Source organism: Muscardinus avellanarius (assembly GCF_963383645.1).
Source record: "Muscardinus avellanarius genome assembly, chromosome: 2".
Taxonomy (NCBI): Eukaryota; Metazoa; Chordata; class Mammalia; order Rodentia; family Gliridae; genus Muscardinus; species Muscardinus avellanarius.
In genome coordinates this window covers 35,212,160-35,224,237 of record NC_137787.1, presented here as the reverse complement: position 1 = coordinate 35,224,237, position 12,078 = coordinate 35,212,160, and the positions used below count along the sequence as shown (strand labels likewise).

General features: G+C 39.9%; 1 protein-coding gene across 2 annotated transcripts in view; it reads left to right on the top strand.

The window, feature by feature from the left end:
- NBEAL1 (neurobeachin like 1) overlaps window positions 1-9,254 on the top strand; it is a gene marked incomplete at both ends in the record, with an annotated part of 229,171 nt that extends 219,917 nt beyond the window's left edge. For both annotated transcript variants that reach the window (XM_080689757.1, XM_080689756.1), the window contains 3 exons: window positions 1-31; window positions 4,985-5,120; window positions 9,153-9,254. The exon at window positions 1-31 is cut by the window's left edge and continues 118 nt beyond it. In XM_080689757.1, the coding sequence (XP_080545883.1) occupies window positions 1-31; window positions 4,985-5,120; window positions 9,153-9,254 (269 nt within the window). The remainder of the gene's footprint in view (window positions 32-4,984; window positions 5,121-9,152) is intronic.
- Between the last annotated feature and the right edge of the window lie 2,824 nt (window positions 9,255-12,078).

Below are 12,078 nucleotides of genomic sequence, written 5' to 3'. Positions count from 1 at the left end.
AAGGGTTTCTGTCTATAAGAGATCTCCACAGGTAAGTAATAAAAATGACTGGAGTCTTGCTTAAAAAGATGCAGCAGTAATTCTAGCCTAAATGGAAATCAGGAATCTAAAAGTCCTAATTTTTTGGTTTAGCACTCATAAAAATTGACTCTTTTCAAGCTGGGCCTGGTTGCACACACTTGTAATTCCAGTAGTTGGGAGGCTGAGACTCATAAAAATTGACTCTTTTTAAGCTGGGCCTGGTGGCACACACTTGTAATTCCAGTACTTGGGAGGCTGAGACAGAATGATCACAGGTTTGAAGCCAGCCTCCGGAACTTTTTAAGGCCCTCCATAATTTAGTGACACCTTGTTTCAAAATAAAGAATAAAAAAAAATAGGGCTGGGGTGCAGCTCAGAGATTAGAATGCCCCTGGGTTCAGTCCTAACACAAACACACACACACACACACACACACACACACACACACACACACACACACGGAGGAGGAGGAGGAGGAGGAGGAGGAGGAGGAGGAGGAGGAGGAGCCTCTTTTCACAGTTTTGGAAAAAAATTAGGAAGCTTTCCCTTTTTTTTGGTACTGGGGATGGTGATTAATAAATAAAGTGTGGCGGGTCCCTCGGGGTGCACAGATACGTAGGAAGTCGGATATAGATGCCATAAGCCTTTATTCGTCCACAAGGTCAGCCGCTTGCTATCTCAGGTAGCTCCTTCCCCCGCCCCGCGTCTGTCTCTCTGTGTGTCTCTCTCGGGCTGCTTCTCGGGACAGGGAGGAGCCTTCCTTTTAGGAGGAGTTGGTCACCCCACCCATGGGAAACACAGAATTCTCCTGAGGTAAGGCGGCGGGTCCTTCCTGCCTCCAGGCTTCCGGCCCCGCCCTCCCTTTACTGTCAGGGGACTCAGACCTTTCAGATGGGACCCAGGAGCATTTCACTTCCGAGCTACCCCCAGCCCTATTTTTTAATCTTTATTTTGAAACAGGCTCTCACCGAGTTGCAAAGGACCTCACTAAGTAGCTGAGGCTATCCTCAATAGCTGGGATTACAAGTGTTGGCCACCACGTCCGGCCCTTCATTTGTATGAGTTTTTTTTTTGTTTTTTTTTTTTGTTTGTTGTTGTTGTTGTTGTTGTTGTTGTTGTTGTTGTTGTTGTTCTTCTTCTTCTTCTTCTTCTTCTTCTTCTTCTTCTTCTTCTTCTTCTTCTTCTTCTTCTTCTTCTCCTCCTCCTCCTCCTCCTCCTCCTCCTCCTCCTCCTCCTCCTCCTCCTCCTTCTTCTTCTTCTTCTTCTTCTTCTTCTGTTTGGGGAGGTTGGAACCCAGAGACATTGTACCTCCAAGCTACACCCTCAGCCCTATTTTTTAGTCTTTTTATTTTTTGAAACAGGGTCTCACTGAGTTGCAAAGGGCCTCACTAAATAGCTGAGGCTGTCTGCGGACCGTGATCCTCTGGTCTCAACCTCCCGAATGTTGGGATGACAAGAATGTGCTACCAAACCTGAATCATTTGTATGTTTTGCCATAATTAACTTTTGTAAATATGTAAATCCAGGAAAAAAATTTTTAGTGCTAAACCTAGATTATGAATTTGGAAATTTGTCCAAATTATGCTTTGAATTCTACAAATTAAACAAAAATTCTTTAGTTATAGTGAGACAGACTAAAATGTTTTTAAGGTGCATTTGTGCATGTTGTTGTATATTGTACAAAAATTGAGGGGGGTATTCTGTTATTTAATCCAGTAAAAGAGAGAAATATTTGAGTAATGAGTAAGTTTTTGTTGTTGGTGGTGGTGGTTTGTTGTACCGGAGATGGAACCCAGGGGCATTGTACCTCTGAGCTACACCCCCAGCTCTATTTTATTTTTTTTTTATTTTGAAACAGAGTTGCTGAGGCTGGCCACAAACCTTGTGATCCTCATTTCTCAGCCTCCCATGTATCAGGATTATAAGCATGCACCCCTATACCCATTTGTGAATCTGGTTGTTTTTGTTTATTTTGTTTTTGTACTGGGAATTAAACCCAGAGGCAGTCTACCTTCAAGCTACACCCTCAGGTTGATTTTCTTTCTTTCTTTCTTTCTTTCTTTCTTTCTTTCTTTCTTTCTTTCTTTCTTTTTTTTTTTACAGGTCTGGGGATGGAACCCAGAGGAATTTGACCTCCAAGCTACATCCTCTGCCCTATTTTTTATTCTTTATTTTGAAACTGGGTCTTACTGAGTTGCAGAGGGCCTCACTAAGTAGCTGAGGCTGTCCATGAACTGTGATCCTCAGGTCTCAGCCTCTCGAATGCTGGGATTACAAGCGTGCACCACCACTCCCATCTTGATTTTATTTCTTATTTGGAAACAGGGTCTTACTAGGTTGGTGAGAGTCTCACTACTTGCTGAACCTTTGATCCTCATCTCAGCTCCTCAAATACAGGGATTAAAGGCATGCACCACTTCATGCAGCTATGGATATGTTTTTTGTTTTTTGGGGGTTTTTTGGTGGTACTGGGGTTCCTGGAAACCCTTCTACCTCCGGGCTACACTCCCAGACCTATTTTATATTTTTATTTGGAAACATGGTCTCTTAAACCAGCTCAGCTGGCTTCGAACCTGCATGATCCTCCTGTCTCCGCCTCCCAAGTGCAGGGATTACAAACGTGCGCCACCACGCCCGACAATATTTTTCATTTTTGAAGTAGGGTTTCAGTAGGTTGACAGGAGTCTCACTACTTGCTGAGGCTGTCCTCAAATTCACAATCCTTCTGTCTTAACCTACCAAGTAGTAAGATTACAGGCATGTACCACTATGCCTGGCTTAACTTTTACTTCTTTTATTTTTTTTATTTTTTATTTTTATTTATTTATTTTTTTTTGTGTGTGTGTGTGTGTGTGTGTGGTATTGGTGATGGAACCCTGGGGGCATTCTACCTTCAGGCTACATACACCCCTAGCCCTATTTTTTATTCTTCACTTTGAAACAAGGTCTCACTGAATTGCAAAGGGCCTCACTACATAATAGCTAAGGCTGTCCTCAAACCACTGTCCTCCTGTCTCAGCCTCCCAAATGCTGGGATTATAAATATGCGCCACCACACCCAGCATTTTTACTTCTTAATCATCAAAGAGAAAAGCATTTAATGAAAGAGCCTCTGTGTGTTCAATACTATACTGTGTAATTATAACCAACTTTGTAGTGTTTAAGACAAGTTAGAGAAATACCAATATTTGAGAAATAACTAGAACAACTTAAACTAAATTATATAAGCCAGGAGTGGTGGCATATACCTATTATCCTAGTACCTGGGAGGTTGAGACATACTTGTCTCAACAATTTAGTGAGACCTTATTTCAAAATAAAAAAATAAACCAGAGCCGGGCATGGAGGCGCACGCTTGTAATCCCAGCATTCAGGAGGCTGAGACAGGAGGATCACAATTTGAGGACAGCCACATCTACTTAGTGAGGCTCTTTGCAATTCTGTGAGACCCCATTTCAAAATAAAGAATAAAAAATAGTGCTGGAGGTGTTGCTCAGAGGTAGAATGCCCCTGAGTTCCATCCCTAGTACCAGAAAAAAAAAAAAAAAAGGCCAGATATGGTGGCACATGGCTGTAATCCCAGCACTTGGGAGGCTTAGACAGGAGGATCTCAGGCTCAAGGACAGCCTTAGCAATTTAGTGAGATCCTGTTTCAAAATAAAAAAGGCTGGGAGTATAACTCAGTGGTATAGCACTCTTTATTTCAATCCCCAGTACCAATAAATATATTAATAAAATATGGCTGAGTTATTGCTTGGAGGTAGAACACCCCAGATTCCCCATTCCCCCATACACACTAAAAAAAAAATATATATATATATATATATATATATATATATATATATATATAGTATTAGTTATACGTGCCGGAGAAGTTTTGATTTTTGTTTGTTTGTTTGTGGTACTGGGGATTGAACCCAGCTGTGCTAGATTCCAGGAATAAGGCCAGGGCAAGGCCTAAACACATGCCCAGGTGCAAGATCTTTACTTCTACCTGTTTTAAGAACTGCAATAAGAATAAGAATTTAGTTAATATCACGGGCGTGGCGGTACATGCCTTAATCCCAGTACTTGGAAGGCTGAGACAGGAGAATCATAGGTTCATGGCCAGCCTCAGCTACTTAATGAAGTCCTTGGCAATTTAGTGAGACCCTGTTTCAAAATAAAGAATAAAAAATAGGGTTGGGGGTGTAGCCCAGAGGAATAATGGAATAATGCCCCTGGCTTCAACCCCTAGTACCTAAAAAAAAAAAAACAGAGAGAGTCGGGTGTGGTGGTGCACTCTTGTAATCCCAGTTACAATCTTGGGAGGCTGAGACTGGAGGATTGCAGAGGTTCCAAGCCAACCTCAGCTACTTAGTGAGACTGAGTCTCAGCAACTTAGTGAGACCCTGTTTCCAAATAAAATAGAAAATAGGTGTGGGAGAGTATCCTGAAGGTAAAAAGCCTCTCTGGGTTCCTTTCCCAGCACCAAAAAAAAAAAAAGAATTTAGTTAATATCCCACATAGAATGCTACTTGTTTTTTCTCCATGGTTTGTCTATTACCTTTCCTCTAATTCCATAAGCAACCCTCTGTCAAGGGAACAGATAGGATACTTGCTTCACATAAATGATGAGTCAGAAAGAGGATTTGTAATAATATAGGAGATTGAAAAATTGAGGAAAAACAGATTCTTAGAAAGGAAAATAATTTTCTATATTATACTCACAGATATTAGTATTTTGTTTGGCTATAGACATTTAGAATAAAAACAGGTTGAGAGTAAAGAAATCAATTTATCAAGTATTTCAAGTGGTACTTTAAGTATAGGCCTTTAAACTATCTGATTCTTAAGTTCCTGCATGTATAAAATTAGAATACAGAGCTAGATGATCATTAAGTTATCTTTTTATCTTTTAGGTATAAAATTCCATAAATCTGTTATATATGTAATGATATCTTGTTTTTTCTTTCTCTTCTAGTTTGAATCTCAGTGTCGCCCCATTAGCCATGCGATTGCCTATCTACTGCATTTGTGTAACCAAAGAATGCAGCCATATTCTTGTAGGTTTAGAAGATGGCAAATTGATTGTGGTGGGTGTCGGCAAGCCAGCTGAGGTAAAAACTAGCATCATGGACTCCATTTTCCACACTAAGGGGGATTCTTTTAGTTCTCCTTCATTCCAACTGATTCAGAAATCTTCATCATGGATAAACAAGTTAAAAAACAAATTTGCAGGGCATGGTGGTGCACGCTTGTAATCCTAGTACTTGCTGAGACAAGAGAATCACAGGTTCGAGGCCAGCCTCAGCTACTTAGGCCCTCCACAACTTAATGAAACCCTGTTTCAAAATAAAGAATAAAACTAGGTGTGGTGGTGCATGCTTGTAATCCCAGTATTTGGAAGGCTGAGACAGGAGGATCGCCGTTCGCAGACAGCCTCAGCTACTTAGTGAGGCTCTTTGCAACTCAGTGAGACCCTATTTCAAAATAATGAATAAGAAACAGGACTTGGGGTATAGCTCAGAGGAAGAATGCCCCTGGGTTCCATCCCAGTACCACACAAAAAAAAAAAAAAAAAAAAAGAAAAAAAGAAAAAGAATGAGAGAGCTGGGTGTAGTGCCATATATCTTAATTCCAGAGTGGGAGGCTGAGATAAGAGAATCATAGGTTCAAGATCAGCCTCAGCAACTTAGTGAGGCCCTTTTTCAAAACAAAAAATTAAGAGAGTTATCCCAAAGGTAGGATGCCTCTGAGCACAAAAAAGACAATAAGGAAAGAAAGGCTTAAATAATTTAACTAGCTAATTTTTTTATTTTTTATTTTTGGTGGTACTGGGGTTCCTGGAAACCCTTCTACTTCCGGGCTACACTCCGAGACCTATTTTAAACGTTTTTATTTGGAAACAGGGTCTCCTAAGCCAGCACTGCTGGCTGGCTTCGAACCTGCTCAATCCCCCTGTCTCTGCCTCCCAAGCACAGGGATTACAAGCGTGCACCACCATGCCCGGCTAATTAGCTAATTTAATTTTGACACATGCCTAGCATGACAGTATATCTTTTTGTAAAGGCATCATTTTCACTTAGAACTATAAATATCCGCATATCAATGTGCTTATTACTCTTAGTGGATGATTTCCTTTAATAACTGTAAATTTACTTGCTGATGGCTTATCAATTACTGAATGCTCAGATATCATAAAAAAAACTTACTATGCCAGAGTTAAATGAATAATTATAACATTTTTGGAGTAACCATTTATCTTTTCTGAGAAATCTAATTATATGGCATCTGCAGGGGTTATTTTAAGAGAAGAAATTACTATCACATTGTCAATGATTAGACTCTATTTTAGAGCAAAAGAAACTTTGTTTTATAAATATATAAAAAAAAATATATATATGTATATATATATATATATATATATATATATATATATATATTTTTTTTTTTTTTTTTTTTTTTTTTTTTTTTGGTGGTACTGGGGTGGAACCCAGAGGCTTTCTACCTCCAGGCTATACTCCCAGACCTATTTTATATTTTATTTGGAAACAGGGTCTCACTAAATTGCTGAAAGCCTCACTAAGTAGCTAAGGCTGGCTTCAAACCTGTGTGATCCTCCTGTCTCAGCCTCCCAAGTGCGGGGATTACAAGCATGCGCCACCATACCCAGTGTTTTATAAATATTTTAATGTTCAATATTTCTATAGGTCTTATACTAATTTATCAGCAAAGAATCCTTATTAATTAGTTTCAAATGTGACAGTCCTCCAAACACTGTGAGCAACCTGTATTTCAGTATTTCTTGTGTTTAAAACATTTTAAGCAAACCGCGGATGGTGGTGCATGCTTGTAATCCCAGCATTTGGGAGGCTGAGACAGTAGGATCACGGTTCGTGGACAGCCTCAGCTAGCTAGTGAGGCTCTTTACAACTCAGACCCTGTTTCAAAATAACAAATAAAAAATAGGGCTGGGGTTGTGGCTCAGAGGTAGGATGCCCCTGATTCCATCCCTGGTACTACTACAAAAAAGTGCTCAGATTTTATTCTTTGAGTGTATTTTCTCTCTGTAGTTCACTTAAGTGCCTTTTACACTTTTACCCTACCTTAGAAAAGATAATCAGGTGTTTTTTTTTTTTTTTACTAATTTTTTAAATGAAATGACAATATGTACATATATTTTCTTAAAAAAAAAAAAAGAACTGGACCTAGTGGCACACATTTGTGTTTTTCTTTGTTTGTTTGTGGTATTGGGGATTGAACCTAGGGGTATTCCGAGCTACACCCCCAGCCCTATTTTTTTATTCTTTATTGAAAAGGTCTCACTGAGTTGCAGAGGACCTCACTAAGTACCTGAGGCTGGCTGTGAACCTTGATCCTCTTGTCTCAGCCTCCCAAATGCTGGGATTACAAGTGCTGCCACCACACCCAGCTGTCACACACTTATAATAACAATACTTGGGAGGCTGAGACAGGAGGATAGCAGGTTCACAGCCAGTCTTAGCAATTTAGCAAGGCCCTCTGGTGACCTAGTGAGACTCTGTTTCAAAAATAAAGTGGGGCTGAGGGTATAACACAGAGGTACAATGAAATGCCCCTGCATTCAATCCCCAGTATCAAAAAGAAAAGAAAAGAAAATGAAGACAGGTATGGTGGCACACACCTATAATCCCAGTACCTAGGAGGCTGAGATAAGAGAACTGAAGGTTTGCCAGGCGTGGTGGTGCATGCTTGTAATCCCTGCGCTTGGGAGGCAGAGACAGGAGGATCACACAGGTTCGAAGCCAGCCTCTCTGGCTTAAGAGACCGTTTCCAAATAAAAATATAAAAAATAGGTCTGGGCCGGGCGTGGTGGCGCACGCTTGTAATCCCCGCGCTTGGGAGGCGGAGACAGGAGGATCGCGCAGGTTCGAAGCCAGCCGCGCGCGCTGGCTTAGGAGACCCTGTTTCTAAATAAAAATATAAAAATAGGTCTGGGAGTGTAGCCCAGAGGTAGAAGGGCTTCCAGGAACCCCAGTACCACCAAAAAAAAAAAAAAAAATAGGTCTGGGAGTGTAACCAGGGAGTAGAAGGGTTTCCAGGAACCCCAGTACCACCAAAATGAGAGAGAGAGAGAGAGAGAGAGAGAGAGAGAGAGAGAGAGAGAGAGAGAGAGAGAACTGAAGGTTTGAATTAAGCCTCAGCAACTGTCCTCAGCAACTTAGACCCTGCTTTTCCCACATAAAAAATAAAATAGGTCTGGATGTGTACTCAGAGGTAAAATGCCCCTGGGTTCAATCTTAGACACCATTAAGAAAGAAAGAAAGAAAGAAAGAAAGAAAGAAAGAAAGAAAGAAAGAAAGAAAGGAAGGAAGAAAGGAAATGTTTTGGGGAAAAAAAACCCTAACCATCTGCATTTAATAGACCTAAATTAATTTGTTTCTGTGGTACTGGGAGGTACTTCAGATAGGAAGTTTATTATGACTATTATTTTACCTAAAGTAAAATGGAGTAATTGACTTCTTTTTTGTGTGTGTGGGCCTGGGGATGGAACCCAGGGGCATTCGACCTCAGAGCTACACCCCCTGCCCTATTTTTTATTCTTTATTTTGAAACTGGGTCTCACTGAGTTGTAAAGGGCCTCTCTAAGTAACTGAGACTGTCCGTGAACCAGCATTCGGTCTCAGCCTCCCAAATCCTGGGATTACAAGTGTGCGCCACCATGCCTAGCTTTTTATTCTTTATTTTGAAACAGGGTCTCACTAAATTGTGGAGGGCCTCACTCAGTATCTGAGGCTGTGCGCTAACCACGATCCTCTGGTCTCAGCCTCCCAAATGCTGGGATTACAAGCGTGCGCCACCATGCCCGGCTAAGAAGGATGATTTTAATGAAGTGATATGTATTGTTGTTAATGGAATCTACTCATTTTCCATATCGACATTTTATTTTATATTTACAAATTAGCATTAGACTTTTCTCAACTGAAAGACATAATCAGAGGCCTTTATTATTAATCAAGTTGATTATGCTAACAAAACCTTATTCTTCCCTATTCACAATCAATGTATTATATATTGATTTTATGTATTTAAAATGTATGATATATTGATTTTATGTATTTAAAAAAATTTCTTAACATCTGTTCATTTCTCTGGACTACTTTAAACAGATGCGTCTAGGTCAGCTTTCTCGAAAATTGTGGGGATCTAGCAAGCGGATCAGCCAGATTTCAGCTGGAGAAACTGAATATAATACGCAAGATTCCAAGTGATTATTATTTTCATCTTCTGTCATGAATAACTGAAACTTAACTTATTGCTTTGTCACTTTTACCACATCTCTCCACTCTCTGAAAGATTTTTAAGACCATTATTGAAAACCATTTGAGGAGTACCACAATTTGGTATAGTATTTTTAAAGTGGTAGGTTGGGCTGGATGTGGTGATGAATGCCTATAATCCCAGTACTTGGGAGACTGAGGCAGGAGTATCATTAGTCTCAGCACCTTCATGAGGCCCTCTGCAAATTAGTGAAAGCCTGTTTCAATATATATATATATGTATGTATGTATGTATGTATGTATATGGCTGCAGGTATATATATATGGCTGGGGGTGTAGCTCAGACATATAGTGTCCCTGGGTTCAATCCCCCGTCTTCCCTAAAAAATGTAGGTTCCATTATTATTCACTTTAAACATTTTTGGTCAACATTAATGAATCAAGTTTTACCAACCAATTCTTGGTTTACACTAAGATGAATTTGAGAAAATATGTGTGATTCAATTTACTAGCTCATTTCTAAAGATCATTAAGTCATTTCTAAAAACAAACTTCTAAAATGAAGAAATTGGTGCCAGGCACATGCCCATAATTTCACCTTCTATGCTGAGGCAGGAAGATCTCAGGTTGGAGATCAGCCTTAGCAATTTGGCAAAACCGTGTCTCAAAAGGTCTAAAAATATAACTCAATGGTAGAACACACCTGGATTCAATCCCCAGTGCTGCATAAACAAATAAGTAAATAATGAGGACAGTCAATTCATTAGTATTCTAAATAGCAAAATTGAAGGTATTTCTGATAAAATATTAAAGATAATGAGACAGTTGAGAGATGTGGCTTTTTATATATTCTTTAGATAGTCATTTTCCTGTTTACTGACCACATTGTAAAAATAAATTTATTTATTTATTTATGAAACTCCTGATCGGATGGAATAATCTTAAAGGCATCTGTTGCACAGTTGGATTTTCAGAACTCAGCAAAATTTCCAAGTTTGCATGTTATTATTAAAATACCAATATTGAAACTGGCATGTTGGCTCATTGCTACATGTTACTTTATTGAGTTGTATTATTATCCTCAAATAATAAAAGTTGAATAGGAAAAAAGAGAAACTAGAGATGCATTTTACCATATATACCATATATATTTCATTAATAGTATATTTAAGCAAAAATGCTGATTGCATGATTTGACAGGGTCTTTTAAGTAGCATTTCAAAATAAAGAATAAAAAATAGGGCTGGGGGTGTTGCTTGGAGGTAGAATGCCCTTCTGGGTTCTATCCCCAGTACCCCGAAACAACCAAAAAAATATCAGTAGAAGCTGGGCATGGTGTCCCAGAATCTGAGAGGCTGAGACAAGAGGATCTGGATTTGAGGCCAGCCTCAGCTACTTAATAAGGCCCTTTGCAACTCAGTGAGACTGTTTCAAAAATAAAGAATAAAAAATAGGGCTGAGGGTGTAGCTTATATCCCTGTGTTCCATTTCCAGTATTGCCAAAAAAAAAAAAAAAAAAAAGTCAGAAGCAGGGGTTGGTGGCATGCTTGTAATCCCAGTGCTTGGGAGGCTGAGACAGGAGGATCACACAGGTTCGAAGCCAGCCTCAGCTACTGAGTGAGGCTCTCAGCAACTTAGTGAGACCCTGTTTCCAAATAAAGTTTAAAATAGGTCTGGGAGTGTAGCCTGGAGATAGAAAAGCCCCTTGGTTCCACCACCAGTACCACACATACACAGACAAAAAAGTCAGGAGAGATAATTATGATTTACAAATGAGTAAGATTTATTGCTTCTTTTGAGTCCCTCCCACCATCAGCCCAAGGTAACCCCTAGCCTTTTTTGTTTTTGTTTTTTGTTTTTTGGATACAGGGTCTTGAAAGGTTGCTGAGAGTCTCTCTAAATGACTAAGGCTGTCCTTGAACTTGTGATCCTTCGGTTTTAGCTTCCCAAATCGTGGGATTATAGGCCTGCACCATCATATCTACTCTACTTGTTTTTATTTTGGGGACAGAGTCTATGTGTGTGTGTGTGTATTAGTTATTAGGGATAGAACCCGGGGGCATTTTACCTCTGAGCTACATCCCCAGTCCTTTTTATTTTTTATTTTGAAACAGGATCTTGCTAGGTTGCTGAGAGAGACTCACTCCAAATCTATGATACTTTTGTCTTGGCCTCTTAAGTACTGGGATTACAGGTGTGCATCACCTCGCCCAGGAAACTAACATTTTTTAAAGTAGATTTCAGGTCAGCAAAAACAGTGTGATTAATTTTTTTCTTTTATTTTTGGTACTGGAGATTGAACCAAGGGGGCATTCTACCTCGAGGCTACACCCAGCCCTATTTTATTTTTTAATTTGAAACAGGATCAAACAGGGTCACATTAAGTATCTGAGGGGTTTGCTAAATTCCAAAGCTGGCCTTGAAGCTGAGATCCTTCATTCTCACCTTTCCAGGTACCGAAATTACAGGTATATACCATCACCCCTGACTGATGGATGTTTTGGGTTTGCAATATATTGATTTGGGGGAACTTTTTTTTGTTTTTGTTTTGGTGGTACTGGGGGTGGAACCCAGAGGCTTTCTACCTCCGGGCTATACTCCCAGACCTATTTTATATTTTATTTGGAAACAGGGTCTCATTAAGTTGCCGAGGGCCTCACTAAGTAGCTGAGGCTGGCTTCGAACCTGTGCAATCCTTCTGTCTCAGCCTCCCAAGTGCGGGGATTACAAGTGTGCACCACCACACCTGGCTGGGGGAACTTTTTTTTTAAAGGAGAGGAATATAGGGGATTGAACTCAAAGGCATTCTACCTCT